At 45.1% G+C, this 22,346-nt stretch overlaps 1 protein-coding gene across 1 annotated transcript in view; it reads left to right on the top strand.

Annotated features, from left to right (window-relative positions):
• Positions 1-3,889: 3,889 nt before the first annotated feature.
• Positions 3,890-22,346, top strand: part of BLOC1S5 (biogenesis of lysosomal organelles complex 1 subunit 5) — a 30,010-nt gene continuing 11,553 nt past the window's right edge. Inside the window, exons 1-4 of the mRNA XM_019522380.1 lie at positions 3,890-4,003; positions 6,477-6,559; positions 15,909-16,038; positions 17,993-18,051. Of these exons, the coding sequence (XP_019377925.1) occupies positions 3,895-4,003; positions 6,477-6,559; positions 15,909-16,038; positions 17,993-18,051 (381 nt within the window). The 5' untranslated portion in view covers positions 3,890-3,894. The remainder of the gene's footprint in view (positions 4,004-6,476; positions 6,560-15,908; positions 16,039-17,992; positions 18,052-22,346) is intronic.

Below are 22,346 nucleotides of genomic sequence, written 5' to 3'. Positions count from 1 at the left end.
TATCAGAATTCATCCTTTGATGAATAATATTTATGGAGCAGACAACACTTTAATTGCACCTACAGGCAGAGCTGATGCTGTAGGTTACCCAACATTTCCCAATAAAAGATTGTTTTTAATTGATATAACTCTGCCAAACTTTAACCATTGAAGCTGAAATCTCCCATGTTGGGTGTCTGTCAGGTTTTTTTCCTTTGGAACATTTTCAACAAAAATAATTTTGCTATTTCCCAGAACAAGATTAAGGGAAAACACATTGTTTTGCCAAGATAACTAGTAATAAGAATTACTTGAGAAGATCTAGGGCTTTTATGGTTTGTCACAGGGACTTTGAAATTTGGCAGAGGGATGATTTTGCTTCCAGGAATGTACCTTTCCCTCTTCTGTAGAAAAGCTGCACAAATTTGGTGAAGTCCTCTAAGCTTCTAAAATACTTGTATGTGCTCTGTAGAGACTTATTAAGAGTTTACTAATTAATTCTTCAGAATCTAAGATGAGCATGCTCCATTGCAGCTCTGAGGTGTCAGTCAAAATGTGCATGTGTCATACCCACAGGTGACCCCTTACCTGTCCTAGGTCTTCAGGGACTGAAAATACCTTGCTCTGCAATTGCTTTTCCCAGACTGAGAAGTTGGATTTCGGCAGGGCAGGGATTGGAGCAGCAGTCAGAGGAGGGCAAGGGTCGGGGGGTGAAGGGGAGAAGGGATTGGGGAGGGGATAGAAATCAGAATGGAGTGGGGGAGAGTAGGAGTCAGGGATCAGTGCAGTCTCAAGGGTTTGGCCCTGTGAGAGCTGCAAAAAGTAGGTGGTGCCAAATTCAGAATTTCTGTGTCCCAGTGGCAATGGGGTTCAGCAGCACTGGGCAACAGAAGTGGCTGCTTATTAAAGAGGTGCTATCCTATACTTTGGATTTAACCCCTACATGTTTGCCAAAATGGTTTGCCACCACTGATGTAAAGGATAACAGATGATCGCTGCTATCAGTTAATATAATGGTTGGCAGCCTTTTGCGGGTGCAGAGCAGACAGAGTTTGTGACATTCCTGCTCCCCATGCCAAGCAGGAAAAGGAAGCTGAAGGTGAGAGAGGAAGCCCAGAGACCCTGGCAGCAGTAGTGGGAGTAGAGAGAGAAGCAGTGGCTGGGCAGGAACCTGCAGGCCTGGTGTTAACTCCACTGGTGGCTAGTGGTACTGCCTTGGTATACAATAAATAAGGCATGAAGCCATGTCCTAAACAATAGAAGAGAGAAAACAAAATACCATGTTTTCTCACATACAACATGCCCTTGAATATAATACACACCTTGTTTTTGAAAGGCAGAATGAATAAAAAAAAGATTTTTCCTTGTAGTAGGTAAGGTATCTTGCAGTAGTGGCAGCATGGTCCAGAGCCAGTGCAGAGCCATGATCTACTGCCTGTGCACCCCTGCCTGGGGCAGTGGATCACAGCTCTGTCCCAGCTCCAGACCATGCTGCTCCCGTGGCAAGATCCCAGCCCCAGAGCAGCTCCCCACCCAGATGTGTGCCCTGCTAGAGCTGCTGGGGCTGATCTCCATGGAAACCCTGGCCCCACGCTGTCATGGCCCTGCCACTTTTGGGGTCTCCATGGAAACTGGTCACAGTGATGCAGGCAGGAGCTGCTGGGAAATGGAGCCTGCAGCAGGCCCAGTATGGCCCCCTGGCTGGACCTTGCCTGCCCCTGCACTATACACATGTAATAAAGAAACACTGAAGAAAGCTAATGAGTATATTTTAACATACTTGAAAATGCTTGGTGAAAAACTGAGTGTCTCAAATTATTTTTAAAAAATACCACATAGGCAGACCTTTTCATTTTTGCAGTTTTTTAAATGCCATTGACCCCTTCCAAGTAGGTGCCTTTCTTTAAGACTATGGCAGAGAATACAGAGTCCAACTGCTGATGGTACTGTAAACGTATCTTTTACTGGGAGACAAAAAATGCACATTTTTTCTGACTATCACCCAGAGTAACTTCTGAGGCTCTTCCCTAAAAGTGAGAACATTCAACTTGTTCACACCTGCTGTGTGCAGAGGCAGACCCAGGTGGGGATGTGCAGTGGTGTGGTTGCACCCCACTTTGATTCCTTTGGTCCACTCAAAGTTTAAAAGAAGCTGCCTGGCAGTGGTAGCGACATTTCTATTCAGGCAGCAGCGAGGGAGACACTTGACTTCATGGCTCATAATCTGCTTGAGTCCTTCTAAATTCTTCATTCCCCAAGTGTTAACAACTCTCTCACCTTTTTAATGGTCTTAACATTCGTTCCACTAATTAAACTATTCTTTGTTTTGCTGTCCTTTGCTGATCCTAGTAACATCGGTCCTCTTTCTCAGTCCTGGCAGACTGTTTTTAACTCTAGTTAAAACCATTAGCTCAGGTGAACATTAACTCAGGTGTAGAAATAAATTTCAGTGATGCATTGTATGCATGGTCAAGACACTCAAGAAGGCTTGCTTTTTTTTTATGAACCTGAAATTACATGTAATACATTTACATTTCAATACATTTGATTCTAATGAGCACAGGACTAAAGAAACATCTCTTGAGTCTATATTGCCTACTTTGTCGTATTTTTTTAATATACAATCTTGCAAATGAATACACATTCCAACAAAGATATATTTATTTTTTGCTTCAATCTGAAAATGAATGATACAGCCCTGGGCCCCTGATGTACTAGGAAAGCTTCTAAGTTTCTTTTGAGTCGGAGGAATAATATGAGTTGTGTTATATGTGATGATCCACTGTGCCACTTTCCCCCCACCCTTTTCAAAATCCTAGATCCACCCATGGGTGGGCATGTGTGCTGACATGGGCTATACCTGGTTACAGAGCCGTCCCTTGAGGTGGGGGGCAACTGGGGTGATGCCCCGGGCCCTATGCTTTGGGGGGCCCCACAGACAGTGCCAAGGGTGCCACCACCCTGTGAGGCTACCACATGCTGACAGCTTCACACTCCGGCTGCTCGCCACCACCTTCCTCCCTGCACAGGCCCTGTACAGGTTGATACGCCCCAGGTCCCGCACACCCCTAGGGTGGGCCCTGCCTAGTTAATCTATATTGGGGGGGGTGCATCTACACAAGGTGCTTAATGCACATTAGCCTAATAACACTGCACAGTAGCCAAGGTTCCCTCTAAGGTGCTGGGGAGCGGAGCAGTTCCCCGGAGCTGGCAGAGCATCGCTTGCGGCAGGCAGCGGCTCCTCCCCAAGGTGAGGCATGGCAGGGATGGAGACTGGGGCGGGGGGCTAGCACGGGCTCCACCGGCCGTGATACGGGGGAGCAGAGCACTTCCCCGGAGCCTGCGGAGCCCGCACCAGCCCCTGGTTCCAGCCCCTAGTCCCCGGCTCCAGCCCCTGGTCCCCGGCTCCGGTCCCTAGCTCCGGGCTCAAGCCCCTGGCCCCCGGCTCCCAGCTCCAGCCCCTGGCCCCTGGCTCCCGGTCCCCGGCCCCTGCTCCAGCCCCTGGCCCCAGCCCCTTGGCCGCTGGCGGGTGCAGGCAGCTGCTCCGCGAGGAGGGCAGAGGGAGTCTCCGAAGAGATCCAGGCGCCTAGGCGGGGAGGGGGCTCAGGGCGGGACCAGTTGCCACGGCAATTCCGGACGCTCAGTTCCACGGAGCGGGCGCGCCTCGCGGGGGTGACGTCATGCTGCCGCTCCTCACGTGACAGGGGAAGAGCCTGAGAGGGACGGCGCAGCAGCCCCAGCCCCAGCCCCGCCCCGCCCCCCTCCCTCCACAAATCATCCGGCGTCTTTCAAGTAGGGACCGGCTCATGCCAATGACGAGAGAGCGAGGCGCTGGGAGGAGGGGGAGAGCTTTTGCGGAGGGGGGTAGTGCGCATGCGTTTTTGTTTGCGCCTGCGCGGTAGTGTGAGGGGGAGGATGAGCGGGGCCGGTGCGGTGGAGGCGGCGAGGGGGGAGTCTCCACTGCCGGGCGGAAAGAAGCGGGAGCCGCTGGTGGCGGCGGGGCTCGCCCAGCCCATTCTCAAGGGTGAGGGCCCTGGGGCGGGGCGGCCGCGGCTTGATTCGTGTCGGGGCCGCTGTTCACACGCGGGGCCGCTCATTCGGATTAGTCCCCAGGGGCCGGGCCTGGGCGCCTTGGGGTGGGAGCCGCAACAAACGTGCTCCATGGGGGTGAGCAGGCGGCAGGGCAGGGAAGTGGGGGCTCCGTGGGCGGGGGCCAGGAGGCAGCGGGCAGAGCGGAGGGTGGCGCGGCAGGGCCATGAGAAAGGAGAGAGGTCGCTAACCCTCAGTGTTGCCATGTCTTAAATATGAAATTGTTGTGTAGAAGCTCAAAATTACCTTGTTTGTGGAAAAAAACCATCGTACTCTGGAAAATGTGCAAATAAGTCTACAAATAATTCTTATTCACTTTATACTGCTCATTGTAAGTTGCCAGTGAGTGAGTGAGAACTGGGTCATCAGAGCTGAAGCATTTCTTTATTTCGAGGCAAGCCGTCATAAGAAAGCGCTGACAGCAAGCCCAGGAGTTAGTTAAGGCTTCCTGAGACTGACTTGGGTTTTGTATAATACTGCATCAGTGACCTGCCTTGAAGATTATCAGATATTTTGAGCCCTTTTGCTATTATTGATCATACCAGGGTTGAAATTATTGTGTAAATACAATAATTACTGTACACCTGGCAAAACTGTTAACTCCTGAGGAATGAAGACTTAAGAAGGGATCATTGTAACAATGAGCCAAGAAGTCAAATGACTCCCTTCAGCACTGCCTGACTTGAAACGCCACTGCTGCTGCTAGCCAGTTGGTTTGCAACTTTGGGTGGAGCAGGAATCAAAGTGGGGTACAAGGGCACCTCTGGATCTGTCCTGCTGCTATACAACCGTGAGTGTTGGGAGATCCTTTTTAAGGGTGCCAGGGGCTGGGTAAATTATAAGAAACCAGGAGCTCCACTGATCTTTTGTAAGGAGGAGTTAAAAACTGCTTAAAGGACTGAAATAAGAGCTCCATGATGAGCAGCAAATAGAGCACGGCAGAACAAAGGGTAGCTTGATGGGTATTATGTCAAGACTATTTCAAAGAAGTGACTTAAAAAGAAGGGTTTAGGGCTATATCATTAATTTTAGGATTGAAGCCAAAATACACATTAACTTTATTGGCTTGTCCATTTATTTGCTGTCTTGTGTATTAAAAAGCCACAGCAAACTAGGCAAAACAGAGTCAAAAGATGTTGTTTCTTTAGTTTGGTTGTGGTTAGAATCAAATGTATTTAAGCGTAAGAACCTTAAATGTAACTTCCAATTCATAAAACAAAATCTAGCCACCTTGAGCATCTTGACAGTGCATCCCGTCCTTCACTGAAAGTTCTTCTCGTGCCAAGTTACTGTTCTTAACTCTAGTCTGCAGGGCTGTGAAATAGGAGCTACATTACCAGGAGCAGCGAACAGACAGCAGAATTGCCAAATGAAGAATGGCTTAATTAGCATAACACTAAAACCATTACAGGAGGAGAGAGGGCTGTTAACATCTGTGGAATAAAGAGTTTAGTAGGAATCAGGTAGATTATAATGAGACATGATGTCAGTCGATTTCTCTCAGCACTGCTTGACGTGAAAGGTCGCTCTTACTGCCGGGCTGTTGTCTTGAAACTATGGGCAGAACAGGAATTTAAATGGGGTGCAAGTGTACCAATGCATTACCTCCTTTGAAGCTGCTTCTGGCTGCCAGACCAAGCACTGGCATCTGAATCCAGCCGACTGGCTGCTTTTTAGCTTGTGGTACGTTAGCCACCCATTGGAACACACATGGTCTCAAATCGGCTGGACTCAAGTGCGTGGCAGGCCCCTCTGATTTGCTTAAACTGAGAGGTGCAGATCTCGGCTAGGAACGGGTGCCTTGTTTGTCTCCCAGCCCCCTTGTCCCATGGGAAGTATTAAAGAAGTATCTATATTAGTGCCTCAGAATGATGGTAGCTAATTGGAGTTAATAGCCATTTCATCTTCATGTGTAAACAGCTGCCTCCAGAATCCTGTTTTTGTGCAGACTGATCAGCCCTGAATTAAACCACTTGACATTTTCTAGTCTTTGTGCAGTTTTTTTCTCAGTAGTGGCAGCTGCAGCAAAAGCTCACTAAGCTCAAAGGCATGACGCTTTAAACAGGTTTAAACCCAAGGATCTGTTGGTGCCTTTGCTGGTGCCTGAAGCTGTCCTCAGTGTTGGTTTCCTTCTGCTTTGTACCTTGCCTGTTAAAAGGGAGGGTGAGAAGCAGCTGCTAGATCTGTCTACTGGGGAGAAAAACTGAAAAACCTTATTTCTTGTGGCACTTGTTGCAAGTCAGTGGGTTCGTTGATGGGTGGGGGAGGCTGCCTGATATGATCGCGGCATCCTTTGATTTCTTGTGGGCTTTTTGGAGAGCAGTGTCCCTTGTCTTTAAAGTGCTCCCTGCCTATGCTCCAGGGTGTTTGGAAAAGTAAACCATTCCCTTCCATTGCTTTTGTTCTAGATGTTGGTGAAATTCATTCCCGACTGCTGGATCACAGACCGGTGATCCAAGGAGAAATACGTTATTTTGTTAAAGAATTTGAAGTAAGTATTTATTATATGGAAATAGCTCTAGCAAAACTGCAGCATTTCATTTAAAAGTTTATCAAATGCTTACCTGCTGATGTGATTTGAAGCCATTTTTGTACCTTTTTAGCAAATCTTGCTTATACATGTTAGAAAGGTTTATTTTAAGCATACATCATGCATTTCCTCCATTGAATAGATGGAAATGTTCTTAGCAGGTCACTGTTATGGAGTTATCTGGAAAATGAGGCAAGAATTAAAAATAAAGCAAGCCCTGTCCGTACCTAATGGATGGCTTCCCCAAGCTTGCCAACCATTTGTTAATATTGATCGAGAAGAGAGTAACTGATACATCCTTGAACAGCTCCTAGAACAGTGGTTCTCAGCCTTTTCAGAGTTGGGGCATGCCTCCACTATTTTTTTTAATGTGATGGCATCTCTGTTTGAGGACCGCTGTTGGTGCTGCCTCAGCTTAACTCAGCGCTTCTCAACCAGGAGCTGCTGCTACTTCATCCAGGTAAAACTACCCAATGTGCCTGCTGCGCAGCCAGGGCATGTGTACACTTGTGCTAAATTAGGGCTGTCAGATAACCCTAAAGCAGGGCGGGTGAGCTGGCTCAGGCTGTAGCTTTTCCTAATCAAGCCCCACTATGCCTATCCAAGAAACAAAGGCACGTGAGTAGAACTGGTCCTTGTGCCTCTGTTTCTGAGAGAAGCTTGAGGGGAACTGGACAAGGGAGGACTACAGCCAGAACCAGCTCTCCTGTTCTGCATCAGAAATCCCTAATGCAGCAGAAGTGTGTGCATGATGCAGCCCTGCCTAGGAGGCAGTTTTACCTGGCTGCTGAACTTATGTTAAAAGTGTTACATTACATCTATGCTGTAGGTTTAGGAAGCTTGCACTGGCTACATCTGATGTAATTGTGATCCTTTTCCTAGTCTAAATAAAACCTGTGATTCAAAGGGTAAATATGTACTTCTGTTGGAGTACCACTGCAGCATTGCTATTGGTAACCTCCTGGCTAATTCAAAACTAGCTCTGGCAGAAAGAGATCTTGGAGTCATTATTGACCCCAAGATGAACATGGGCCGACAATGCGAGGTCATGGTTGGCAGGGCTAACCGGACCTTGTCGTGCATCCACAGGTGCATCTCGAGTAGAGCCAAGGAGGTGATCCTCCCCCTCTACGCGACGCTGGTCAGGCCACAGCTGGAGTATTGTGTCCAGTTCTGTGCGCCCCATTTCAAGAGGGATGTGGACAACATGGAGAGGGTCCAGAGGAGGGCCACCCGCATGATCCGGGGACAACAGGGCAGACCCTACAGTGAGAGACTGCGGGACCTGAACCTATTCAGCCTCCACAAGAGAAGGCTGAGGGGGGACCTGGTGACCGTCTATAAACTCACTAGGGGGGACCAGAAGGGTTTGGGGGAGACGCTGTTTCCCCTAGCGCCCGCTGGCATAACAAGGAGTAATGGGCACAAGTTGATGGAGAGGAGGTATAGATTGGACATCCACAAAAACTACTTCACAGTTAGGGCGGCTAGGAGCTGGAACCAACTTCCAAGGGAAGTGGTGCTGGCCCCTACCCTGGGGGTCTTTAAGAAGAGGCTGGATGCCTACCTGGCTGGACTCATTTGAGTCCCGTTTCTTGTTTTGGGGTTTTGTTGTTCTCCCGCCCTGGCGGGGGGTCAGGCTAGAAGATCTACTAGGTCCCTTCCGACCCTAAATCTATGAAACTATGAAACCTCTCCATGTGTTGCAGTCAAACCTCTGACTACAGTAAAGGGCATGTCCAAAGGGGAGTGTGTGTGTGTGTTACAAGGTCGTGTCACTTGCTAACAGAACCATGTATAAAATCAAGTGTATTTAGAGTTGTAGATGAAATAATATATGATGATTGTTAGTTACACTGGTACCAAACACCCACACATCTAGTCATCCTATGTTGAGACAAACAATCAATATGGTATAAAATATCACCCACACAAATTTTTGCTTTTTGCAGTACAACTTAACAGATTCTGTCTGTTCAGACACCTTCATAATTATTTGTTGCCTCAAATGTCTGTCGGACTTTTTTGGCTGGAATGCATTGAAGTAATCTAGTCGTGATGTTACAGAGTCTTTTATTGATTGTTACAGACCTGGCATCCAAGGTGAATGATGTTCCAGGTCTGGCAGCAAAAGAGCCAGAATAACTTTAAATGGTGTAAATTAAGAGCTTTCTAAGAATCTGAAAAAAGTATTGTAAATTTCTAGCTGTTAAAAGAGTAGATTTGCCATCCTAGCTCCTCCCATGATTTCTTTTTTCCTCCCCGCTCCCCATCCCAGACAGCTTTGAGAGAGTTGGTGAGTGAAACGCTGCATTGTTGAATTGTAAGGTCACCCTGAGCAAGAACATGTTCAAACTAACTGTAATCAGTTACATTCTGGTTGGTACTTAAGGGTCTGGTCTCTGATGGCATCTGAGGTCAGGATTTTCACATGTATTTATTGAGGGGGGAGGTTCTACTTGGTTATTAATTGGGTGTAATGCCTATTTAAACACATCTCTGCACTGAAGTACATTGTGTATAAGCTTGAAATTCATATGTATTGCCTCATGCTGATTCTTGTTGGATTGGAACCTAAACAGGGTCACAGTGTGGACTCTTGGTTTAATAAGAGAACCATCAGTGAATGATAGCACGATGTCAGGTATGATACAGTAGACAATATTCAACCCAAAGTTTTAAGGATAATTATGAGAATTGAAGTATTGAGACTTTTTTTAAAATAGCATGAATGCTTACCTTTAATGCTACTAAAAGGTTCTGTGGCATGTAACAGTCATTAGCTCAACTATTCTGTTCAGCTGAATTTGGATAATTGTTTTTATGAGCATACTACATTCACACTGAAGTGTCCACAGGTTACAGTATATATTTCTTTTTTTTTCTGTCCTAACATAGGTAGCAGTGTTGGGTTTGTTTCTGGGGTGGCTTTGGGTTTTTTGTGTGTTGTGGTTTTTTTGTTGGGTTTTTTTTGGCAACTAATAGTTTAGTGGAGAGGTGACACAGTCCGTTAATATTCTGATTTGCCTGTGTGGTATTCCACTGGCAGAAGTAGAGTTCCATATCAGTGCACAGGTGTCATGGCTCAGTGCGTAGGATCAGTGCATTGATATATCTTTTTAGCATTTTGTATCATGAAAGACTTCTCCTGGGCTTTAAAAAAGTTGTTGTGGGAAGGCCTGAAGCCTGCCTGCTTTATCTAAGGTCATATTTGGCAGTCATATTTGCCCACAGCTTTAAAAAAAAAAAAAAAAGGGCAACTGAAGCACTTTTCGTGATAGTGTTTTGTTCTGGAAATGTGTTAATCTAATTATGGGTGCCATAATCTCTTTTTAAAAAGCCCATGTAACCCTTTCCTTGCTATGTGTATTGATACAGTATGATAAATTTCTTGCACAACTTTTTAAATTGTTGCACTTCTTGTCTTCAATTAAAATTTAACAGGTCATGATCTCACTCCCTTGAAAAGATTAAAGTCTTTAAAGAAGAGAATTTTATACAAGATTAATTTTGAGGATGTGAAATATAATCACCACAAGGTGGCAGCAAAAGTTCAGAAAAAAATTAGTTGATAGTTGTAAAAGACTGTAAGAATAACTGTTTACTCTTTATTTTTGAAGAAAAATAATTCAGTATTAAAAGGCTTTAATCAAGGTCTGGTTAGCATGGTGCACATCTCTGACTAATAATTTTTGGTTCTTTTTACATAAGCTCCAATACAATGAAATGGCATTCATTTTAGCTTGTACTCAAGTTCTGTAATAGGAGAAGAGTTACTTTGGGTCTAAAACATGCAAGTGACTTGTATAGTGATCCTTCCTTATTTAAAGATACATTTTAAGTAAATTTAATTTGGCCCTATTCTAGTTCAAAAAGTCAAATGGTTAATGGTTTGCGCACTCTTTTTTTGTGTGTTATTTTTTTTTTTTGTTTTGTAATTAAGGCCATGAACAGGTGCTTTTCTCAACATTAAAAGCTAGCATACAGGCTTTCAAGGTTTTTCTCATGCAATAAATAATTTGTTCCCTGAAAAAGCGTTATCCCTTTTAACCAGCAACTTCTTCAAAGAGTTTGCCTGTACACTTACCTTGGAGCAAGTAGTACCCCACAGGTCTTTGCTCTCCCTCTCTCACTCCAAGGCTCTGTGATATCCTACTCAGAGGCCAGCTGTCGGGGCATTCTGCTGGAACCTTTCTGCTGCCAGGTTTGAACAATATCTGGACTCATCAAAACTGATTAAGAGGCATCAGACATGCTTGGTGGGGAGGGGAAGGGGGGCAAGAAGAGCAGCTACTCATTGACAGCCTGGTATCAGGGCAGGCTGTCTATCATTGGGCTCCCCTGGGGATGGAGGAGGACCCAAAGAGCAGCACCATTGCCTCTTGCTTGCCTCTGAGGCAACTGTGTAGCTTTCCCGTCAAGGGACTGGAATTCCTGTACAGCTCCCTTCTCCCCGTGCTTTTCATGAAACTGGAAATTCTTATTGTGGAAATGGACCACCAGTCCATACCCTAACAGTAAGCATCAACAGTCCTGTATATCTGTCCACAAGATGTATCCTTTGAATTCAAGGTAGAGAGTACAGGGATACAGTGGACATTTTCCAGCCTCAGGCTTTCATCACAGTCATTTCTCCTGTTCCATCCAAATGTCACCTACCATATCTACTCAAATACAAGAGGTTTTTTTCTCCTCCAAAGTGCATGGGAGGGGGAGCCCCTCATCTTACATTTGCATACAAGGAAACCTCAGTGAATACATTGTCTATCGCTAAACTACTGCCAAAAGCAACATGTGTTCAGTAATGGAAGCCAACTATGAGGTTGATTAAATGTAGATGACCCTGAGCTCAAATATAAAACACGTAGCCCATATGGGCCAAACATACTGGATTTTTATTTATTTTTTTGTGATGGTGTTTTGGGACAAGTCGGTTCAGAATTGTACAGCCCATCTAAGTAAGATATGTGATAGTGCCCATTGTGCACAATCCCCCTTGATGCCAAATGTCTTTTTCACATCATGGTGAGCTACTACATTGAATACATTCAACTTCCTCTTCACCTTCACAGCTGAGCTGTGCCTTTCTTTCCCATTTCTAGTATGTCCTATTTCTTCATCAGCCTTAAATGTTTATCAAACATCACCAAACAGGGTCCCGAACAGTTTATCTTTCTGCCTGTTGTATATGCTCAGTGTAGGTCCACCCTCCGTGCCATGGAGCCAGATCAGGTTGCCCTGCACCTCATCTGCATATACATTTTTGGAGAATCCTACGATTCATTGTAAGACCACCTAGTTACAGTCATGAGTGGGGATTTAATTAGCACATGGATCCTTTGTTGGGGTATCTGGAGTACACACACATACCGAGCAGTGCTGGGGTCACCATGGCTTGAAATGCTGTTGACTCTGCTGGGGCCCATACTGTAAATCATGAACCTTTGGGCTTTGGTTTAATATGCTTAATTTGTACTCTATATAAGGAGGTACAACTTACTTGGCAGGGGAAATACTGTGACTACTAAGGTGGTTTTCCTAGTCACTGGGGATAACTACTTTTCTGGCATGGGGTAGTATCCGCAGAGGTGATGTATAGTTAACCTCCCACATTCATTTCCAGTGGGAAGATCTTGACTTTACACCCACTTTGTGGAAATGAGAGACTCCTCCCTAGCTTTCTCATGTGGCCATATGGCTGAGGGCAAGTGAAACTTGGGGGCATACAAACTCCAAGCCTCCAGGCTTGGACCTGTAGGTAGGATTCCCGCCAAATGATTTGGAAGCATCTGAATCCCCAGGTGGAGATGGAGGATGTTTGCCAGTAGTAGGGCCACGTATGGTTCTTGAATGACTCGCAGATTTGGAATTGATTTGGCTTGGAACATGAAAAATTGTACTTAAAAATAATATAGATATATGGATACAGTAAAATTCCTACTATCTGACATTTAAATAATCAGAATACATTACTAACTGGAATTTATGGCTGGCTGGTCATGGGAAGGGGGTGGGGGAAAACTTGCACATGACGGCAGCTGCTGCCACCCACCACCCTGTGCTGCTGCTGCTCCATTGTGCTGAGTGCCACTCCACGCTGCACCCTGCAGCTGCCGCTGCTCCGTGTGCAGCCACTGCCATCCCTCCCACCCCCCCGCTGCGTTATCTGAAAACCCGGCTGGGTTGTTTCAAATAACTTGAGTTTTTACATAACCGGCAATCCCCTTACCCCAGGGATACCGGATAACAGAGCTTGTACCTATAGAGAGGTATAGGTACAAAAGTGCTGCTTGTAAGTGTGTATGTGGAGTACCCGTGCTAAAACTTACAGCAGTTTTAAGAGTTAAACTTCATTAATTCTGGATCAGCTAAGTCTATGGGTACTTGTAATAATTTCCCTATATGCAAGTATAACAGGTATGAAAGTCAGGGTTTTCAGATTTGTCCCTCACTTCCATGTGCTCAGGGATACAAACATCTGACAGTAAGGAGGGGGGAAGGGACCTCAGGGGGAAAAAAGCTGTGGGGGCAGAGGGCAAGGGAGCTACCTGACCCCTCAGATTTATTTTCCTTGCTGTAGCAGTAGGAGAGGGACAAATTCAAGGCAAATCTCCAATAATTGGATTCTACACATGGAAAATTATAACAAATGTATAATTTTTCCATATATAGAATATAATTTTTTGCAGCGCTCTTTATATTCAAGTAAATATGATACAGTACACTTTAAAGCTCGTTTACCATGGTTTTTATCCTTCTAGTACCAACAGCTTAAAAATAATGAAGTGAAAGTTTACATATTTACATTTATTTAAAGCAATAAGGTTAGAGGCAGTTTACAACTCCTTAAATCCTGACACTTACTTCTGATTTTGAGACATGAGGTACATGTGCTTTAAGCTTGAGGCATAAAAGATTAACATATACTCTGTAGAGACTATTGAGGACAAGTATGTTATTCCTGTCATCAAGAGTTCTGTGCTGGAGGAATTGTTTTCTAATAATCCTAGAGCTATGAGGTCAGGAAGTCTGGGGTCTGTGAGTTGAACGTCTGCACCTTAAAATGGGGCAGTGATACTTGTCTCTCTTTTTTGTGAAGTACTGTTAGAATGTAATCTATTATATAAGTTTGTGATTAGCAAATTACACTCCAGGAGTTGTCATCTTGCAGTTCTGTGTATCAGTGTTTAAACCCCAGACAGTAAAAACTGTCCTGAGGTTTTGGTCTCTCTTTGAATCCCTAGATTATTGCTGTGTTGCAGATGAGTCTTAATAGAAGAGTGCTTTGACCATCACGCTGTAGTATAGTGGGTAAAGTGCATCCTCTACCGCTTCTTAAGAAGCTGGGCCACAGGGAAGCCGAATATAAGTCAGGTGAAAGGAAGCCAACAGGATGGAACTTGACTCGGTAGGTTTCTCAGTAGAGCAGTCCGGGGAGCTGGGAGTGTGGAGCCGAAGGCTTTCCCACATTCTCTTGCTTATTCTTCTAGTCCTGTGACTTGCATTCCCGGTGGTCCAGTTCCCCATCTCATTCACTAGGAATGAAGGCTTTCCCAATTCTATAAACTGGGAGTTTGTCATGTTCTGGGAAGGTTTAAGGTGCAAGTTAAAATCCTATTGGGTTGAGGAGGGCCTGAGTAAATGCTTTAAGCATTATGCAAAATGGGGAATGGTGTCATCACCATCCTAGGCTATGGTTTTTAGCTGAACTCAGTACTCTTCTAGGTTGTGTTGTGGGCTGAGCCTGTTGTAGCTACTCTGGGGACTTGAGTTTAGTTGGCTCCCAAGCACCAATTTGGATTGCTGTGGAGCTTGGAGTTAGGTGCCAAGCTGCTCAAGCTCAGTCATTTTTAAAAATGCCCAAGACATTAAGTATAAATGTCTAGGGAATAGTGTGTGCTGAAATAGAAACAGCAAACCAAGTCAGATGCCTAATACATACTGTGGTTGCTAGAGCAGAGCCAAGCTGCATAGCTTTTTGTAACTTTGCTGCCCTAATTCTGCTTAAGTTCTGTTTCTGTATCTTTGGCACTAATTTAAAGCTGACTCCAAAACTTACTTGCCTTCATAAAGCCCTGGATATCTGCCAGTTATGTACATAGCTTGTATTATTGCATTTCTCAGCTAAAGTGAAGCTGTCAGCCAGTCAGGAAGTAGAATGACTGTCTTTTTTTTGTCTGTAAACTTTTTATTATTCATGTATGTAAATGTGGTGTGTTCTGCTCTCCTGCTCTTCTCTTTTTGGTATACACAACAGTTATTGCAAATCAGCTGTCTTCTGAAATAGCACATTTCTCAGTTTACCACGTCTTATTAATAAAATGCTAACATTTTTCACAGAGGCCAGGAATGTGCCTGAAATGGATTTCTGTGTTGCGCTAGTAAGACAACAACTTCATTACTTAGTAAAGCCTTTTTCACCTGTAATATAAAGATCATAAATAAAGTAACATTGAAGTGACAACAATGATCCGTTCCATTAATTGGAATGAATTTAATAGCTTATAACCTTGGGAATTACAGTATTTCTGTAGAGCAGGGGTGGCCGACTTCTTAGCAGCCAGGGACCGCACGCAGTACCGGAAGACCTGAGTGCTTCAGCCTCTTCCCCCATCAAGACCTCCCACTACCATGCGCGCAGCCCAGGTCTCCCCTGCCACATGCACAGCCCAGCTCCCTCTTGCTGCATGCACCTGAGCTCCCCTTCCTGGCCATGTGTTATGTGCCCAGGACAGCCCAACACTCCCTGGCCATATGCAAAGCACTCCAACCCCTCTTCCCTCTGGGAACATTGTACAGGCAGCCAACCTGAAGCACACCACGCAAGGACTCTGGATCCCTACTTTTCTGAGCATGGAGCCCAGTAGCTTCCAACCACACACATAACACTGGCAGCCTGGCCCTCCTGCTGCAGTGCCTACGCCCAAGAGTGGGAGCAGGAGTTGGAAGCTGGAGGAAGGAAGAAGAGGTTGGAGACTGGCCGCAAGAGTGGAGTGGTAGCTGGGATTGGGGAGGTGCGTAAACTGACGGCTGTCAGGGCCCCAGTCAGTCACCCCAGCTATAGTGTGTGTGTGGTGGGGGGGGTGTTAATTCATGGTTACTGATTCATTATCCCCTTCATTCCTGTGTGTCTTATACTTGACATATTAAAGATGCATGCTCCAGGTATCTGAGAACAGTCTGATATGTTACCGCAAATCTTGAGGCATGCCTTTATAGCTAAAGAATTTTAAGATGGTGGCATGATTATCAGCCATTCAGTAAAAACATGCAAGACACAAAGATTTTCCTTCTTCCATTTTTCTTACAGGAAAAACGTGGCCTCCGTGAACTGAGAGTTCTTGAAAGCCTCAAGAACATGATCTATGAGACAAATAACCAAATTCTTCCGAAATGTGAGCAGGTGATGCATGACGGTCTGAATGAAGCTTTCAAGAGATGTAAGCAAGAAGCTCTTTATTCCTTTTAAAATATTACATTAAAGAAAACAATTTAAAGTACTTTGAACTTAGCAGAGTTAGCACAAATCATATTTTATGCTGGAATATAGTTCAGTCATTGATCATGATAATGCTTAATTCTCAGATCCGTGCAACTTTAGAAGCTGTAAAACAAGTGTATTTCTGCTCTGTTTTCCCCTAATTTGGCTGCTGTTAATGTTATTCTAAAAGCTTCCATTGAATTCACTAAGAGTTTTTCGTACTGTAGAAGGGTAGCCAAACTTGCCCTACATATTTGTAATGGGAGGCAGTGTCATCAAGTAGATAAAACACTGGACTGAGCTTCAGTTCCTTATATTCGGTTCCAGGCCCTGCCACAGTGCTGCTTGGGTGCCCTTTGCCAAGTCACTTAACATCTCGATGCCTCCATTCTCTGATGTGAAGTGATGATACTGACCTCTATAAAGTACTTGGAGATCTACAGATGAAAAGTGCTATTTAAGAACTAGGTATTATCCCAAACTTTGTATGTTTGCGAAAGAAGGCTCCTGTTATTACTATGAAACTGGCATTGGTACATTCTTGTTAACTGCTTACTTGTATACAAGAATTTCTCTACTGAGGCCCCTGTCTTACTGATTTTGTTTGTGCTTTTGTATTCTATACTTTCATATCAGCAAGCAGCACAGTTGCCTGATTCAGGAAATTAGGCAGTAACCCCAAAGTTTAATCTAAAGAGACAAATAAATTGTTTGCCAGGTGTGTTCCCATTCCGCCTCTCTTCCCCACTATTACTTTTTGCAATATTTCACCTCCAGTATGTTGCATAAACATGCTATTTAATCTTATATGGATTTATATGGATCCTGATGTGTATAGGCCTGTCTGTTCTACCCAGCATTGTGCTAGGGAGAGAAGCAGTGAAGCAAGCCATATTCACTTTGTGCATGTTAGCTTCTGGGACTGATGTCACTTACCCAGCACCACACAAGGGAGGCTATGGGCCAAGACCAGGAGAGTGAGCTTATTGGCATGGACCCAGTGTTGCATCAAACTGATTCCATTCCATCTGCTTTCATAGTTTCACCTTGGTGCTCCTTAAGACTGTCCTGGGGAGATATATGGGGTGCCCATAAATTAGTATGCTTGTAATAAAGGTGTTAAAAAGCCTTATTATGTGATGCTGTAAATGAAGCCTGTATCCTAATGTATTTTAAAAGGTAGTGCAACCTGGCTATCAGTACCTCACCTGTGAATGTTTTAACACTGCAAGATAATTAAGCTGTACTACTGCTTTAAGGATTATAGAAGTGTAATTGAGATTTCAGGAAAGTTAAGTTGTGTTTGTAAGAGAAGTGCTTTGATGAAAAATGAGTTTATTTCACTCTGCCCAACATGTAGAATATGGTTAAATAAATCTGAAATTGGCTGTGAATATAGTTAATGTTATCACTAAAACATGTTCATAGCGCCAGGATTGACTGGCTCCAACTGAATTTTTTTATTTAATCATGAAAAATGGAAAAAAAGGAAACCAATAACAAAGAAACAACCAAAACATAGTATTTGCCCCATCTGTTTCTAGTCGCTGGTTTACAAGATGGTTTGAACTTTTCTGAGGTGCTGAGTTAGGTTACTGTAACTTGTCAGCAATATTAAGGAATATGGGTATAAGAGAAGTTGGCTGCCTTTCTATATTGGCTCCTGGAAAGCACAAGGGCACAATTTTAGTACTGTGTCCCCATAGTTAGCACTGTAGAACACCTCCTGCAGATATTGGCAAAGGCATTTTTCCTCAGGTAAGCAACCCCAGTTGGGCGCAGGGGACGGGGACGACCCAGTCTTTGTGCAGAGTGATATTCTTGCAGTGGGCTCTGGTGTTGAAGCCATTTTCAGGCAGGCTTCCCTTTGACTTAAGACAGCTGGTTAATTGACTGCAATTTGTTTATTTCAGTGCAAGCAGCCAGCCAAAGGATCCACAAACTCCAGGAGAGGGAGCAGGAAGAAAGAGAGGTAAAGACAAATAAGTGAATTTATAATGTAACCTAAGCATAAGACCCTCAAACAGCAAGCTTATTTGCTTACCTACAAATCCTTCAGTGAAGTAAAACTTAGGAATACATTTTTATTGGAACTTGCCAGAAGTACAACTTGCTTTGGAATGACTTCTGCAAATGTAGAGGAGCGGGATAGAGCAATCAGAAATGTGTTTTAGGAGCGCAAAGGTAATTGAGCCACCAGCCCTTCCTTTTACTTTCTCAACATATGGAAACTTCTTTTAAAACATTTTTCCTCTTCAGTATTTTTCCCTCTTTGCTCAGAGTGTGGTATTTTTCACATAGAAGTTTTAAAAGAAAAAAAAAACCCTCTTTCTGTGGAACAAAAAACACCCACCAGCCCACCAGAATGGAAATGTAAAGCTTTCCTGGGTAGTTGAAAACATTGAGCATATTATATGTATTGCTTGCTGAAAAGGAAGCATTTTATACTTGTGGATGGGTTTACTGAAAAGCCATATTATAGGAACATGTGAATCATTGGAATCCCTCACTGTGGTGCACTTTGCTTGTTTAAATTACATCTACTCTAAGCCTCAGATTTGGAAAATAATACAAAAAATTAGTTTCCTCTGGCACTTCTAGATTTCTCTACTGCCCCTTTCATAGTTGTATTCCATTGTTATCTTTTACTTGCAGAACTGAACTTCATAATTCTGTGGTGATTAAGAAAGTTATCAAAGCTGCTATTCTAGCCTGTCTCATTAAGTAAAACGTGCAGTGATGTGTGACGACAGATGTTTGCATTTTTCCTTCCTCTTTTCACAATGTCACACTTTACATGGTCAATTTTGAAAAGATAGCTGCTTCATATAAACCTGAGTACTTTATAGTGTCAGACCCGGCTAGTGGGTAGATTTATTATATTTAACACAGCAGTGTAGATAATTATAGAGCCCGTTGATAAGAAAAAAATTGCTTTTATAGTTCTGCTGCTCTCTTTTTTTAATGGAACTTAAAAGGTGGAGTGCACTGTTATATTATTGTTAATGTAATATTCCTTGCATTAAATCTCCGTTCTCAAATGGTGACACTATAAGTGGAGCAACAATGAACAGCTACCATTCAGGCTTCATGCATGTTGCTTTTCAAGTCTTCTTTAATCAAATTTTAATATCTTAGGTTGAAACTTTCCTAGTCTGCTCCATACTGGCAGGGTGTGTGTTTGCATGTGTGATGTTTTTTTATTTTTGTTATTTTAATTTGATTGTTTCAGTCACTTAAGGGAAAACATTTGTCCCATTCTTCTCTCTCTTACTGCATTTGGAAAACAAACTGCTTTGGCTGGGGGACAGTGGGGGTGTGTGCATGCACGTGCACACACGTGCACACTTTTTAATACAACTCAAAAGTTATTAGGAAAACGGCTTTCACCAAGGAGTGAAGTGCCTTTGGGGGTGCCAGGAAAAGCTAGTTTTCTTTTACATTTGAAAAGGGATCTCTCCACTTGTGAGCTACCGATGATGCAATTTCTCTTAATTACTGAAATCTGCCAGTTAAATGAAGTAATGCTACACAGTATACACACATAGGTGACTGGTAGGAGGGGTACGGAGGGGCACGTGCCCCCCCCAACAGGGCCGTCCCCCACTGCCGATGCCGGCTTCTGTGGGTGCTCGCCAGCCCCGTCCCCACCACTACTGCTGACTTCTGTGGGTGCCCTCCCAGGCTGAGGAGGCACCAGTCGCCCATGTATACACATGTGGGTAAGTGATGCATAAAGTGCTGTGTGTAGCTTTTAAACTATCCATTGAATGAGGTAGGGCTCTATGGAGCTCTGCCTAATTGAGTGCCCACCTTGTTCAAGCCTGAGTGTCTAGTCACCTAGTTCCAGGATGTTCAGTACTTTTTGTCTGGGCCTTTAAGGGGTGAGAGAGAATTCTTTGTGATAACTATACTGTTGGGTCCAATAAAAGGTATGAAAGTTCTTGGACAAGGTTTCACGCATTTGTGCCCTTTCTCAGGTCACCTTTGTCAACTGCCACCCCTGGCCTGAGGAGGACTGAGCTGTGTTAATTCATCCCACTGCTGCTAAAGGATTGCCAATCCCTACACTAAAAGATTTAGATTTTGTTGGCTTCTCAACTCTGACAGCTCAGGCAACAGGCAAATAAGGTCTGAAGGACTGTCCAACATCATAGGCCGATTTAGTAATCAGTTGCGACACCCCCCCCGACGCATCTTATGAAAGTCCAGCAACACCCTGACTCAAGTGTTGCTTCAGAAGGCAAAGGAAAGCAAGCAGCAAGTCAGTTCAGGTGCTTTGGTAGTAAGCAGCAAGCACATGGAAATGCCTAGTAGGAAATAAGACTAGAGTTACAAGGCAATAGATGTTTTTCTTAGTTTAAGATTTGCTCATCAAAATATTTTTCCTCTTAAGCTCAAATTGTGAATGTTCAACTGGAATGCACCCCCTTATTAACAAAGAGTTGTGAAAGCTGCCAATCTTGTAGAGGTGCAGACAGATCAAATGCTTTAAAAAACTGGTAACTGTTAAACAGAATTAATCTATTACAGATATCAAAATTTGTCTAAGATTGACAGCTCCTTATTCCTAAAGTTATCCAGAAAGGGAGATGGAAATATTTGGGCCATGTGCTCAGAATGAAGTGAGATTATGCCACAGCAGCTGCTCTGCTGGATAACTAAAGGACTATCCAAAAGGAGCCAGCCAAAATAATTTAGATTGCACATGGTAGAATTATTGTGGATTTCCAGTTTTTTATTAAAACAAGGAGTAAGATATGGGGTCCTGCAGACAACAGCTTCATTCAGTGGGGACCCTGCATCGGTTTATCTATTTTGTATACTGAGGAAGGCAAGGATCTTGTGGGGCAAAATTTTGACCACGTAACTAAGAAGTGTCATAAGCCAGGGATCTGGGTTTTCCATTTCCCACATAAAAACAGAGAAAATCCTGGATTTCTCATTTTTATCAAAGAAAATGCAGATTTTCTCTTTTAGCAGAGAAACCCGCAGATTTCCCCCTTTTGCAAGGAGCTCTGCAGGCTGGATGAGTTCCAGCCTGCAAGAGCTGATTGCAAAGGGGCAGAAAACCCCCAACCCTGCCCAGAGGGGGAGGGAGAGGGGGAAAGGGTGGGACCTGAGCCTCTCAGTCAGCCAAGGCTGGGCTGAGGCTCCATCTTTGCTCCTGGAGCCTAAGGTAAGTAGAGCTTGGGGGTTGCAGGGCAGGGCTGTAGGAGGAGCTGGCTGGAGGCTAAGGGAGTGAGGAGGTGTTGGGAAAAGACATGGAGTGCCCGCCAGCTGGGTGGACACTCTGGGTGGGCAGGGACGGAGTGCACCCCGGGATACGGTGGTGGCTTCTCCACTGGCAGGTTCCCATATTTTCCTTCTTACCTGGAGGAGGGACACAGTGGGTGCTGCCAGCCCCATGCAGCACACCACAGCTCCTTCCTGCCCCCAACCTCAGCTTGTACCTTGTGCCCAGGACCAGGGCTCGGGGGGCGAGGGCCACAGTGCCCCTCTGCAGTCCAGACGTGCACCATCCAGGGTGGGGGGTTCAGACATGGCAGCCGCCACTGCATTGCACCTCCACTGCTGCCCCCACGCTGCCCTCCCACAGCCAACCGCACGGCTGCACAGGCACAGATCTGCAGGCAAGTGGTATAGGGCACAGTGGCAGCGGTATAGTGGCAGCCACTGTGTGTGGGCTGCACATGTGCCACGTGACTTGCTGGCAGGTGGGGAGCTTGCATGCAGCGACTGCTACCATGCTGCCTTCCCATGGCCAGCCGCACGGCTCCACAGGCATGGCTCTCCAGGCAGGTGGTGTGGTGGTGGTGGCAGTGGTGGCTCACACTGTGGCTGCTGCCACGCCACTTGCCTGCAGAGCCATGCCCATGAACGGTGGGGTTCACACACAGTGGCCAGTGCTGTGACCTACATTGCCTTCCCACAGCTGGTCACACAGCTCCGTGGGCATGGCTTCATGGGCAGGCGGTATGGTGCAGTGGCAGCTGCTGCATGTGACCCTCCGCCTTTCCACCTACCAGCCAGCTGGGTGGCACGCAGCCACCACCCCACGCTGCTGCGCCGCTTACCCGCAGAGCTGTGCGGCCAACTGCGGCTAGGCAGCGCAGGGCACAACAGCAGCAGTGCAATGCAGTGGTGGCCACCATGTGAACCCCCCCGCCATCCGGCTTCCCATGTGCGCCCTCTCCCACCAGCCCCACTCCTAGGAGCAGGTACAGATACCTCCTTCCCCCCCCACCATTGATCTGCACCCCCCCA

This window comes from Gavialis gangeticus, unplaced genomic scaffold, assembly GCF_001723915.1.
Source record: "Gavialis gangeticus isolate Ggan-Ray unplaced genomic scaffold, GavGan_comp1, whole genome shotgun sequence".
Lineage (NCBI taxonomy): Eukaryota > Metazoa > Chordata > Crocodylia > Gavialidae > Gavialis > Gavialis gangeticus.
This window is presented reverse-complemented; position numbering and strand designations above follow the sequence as displayed.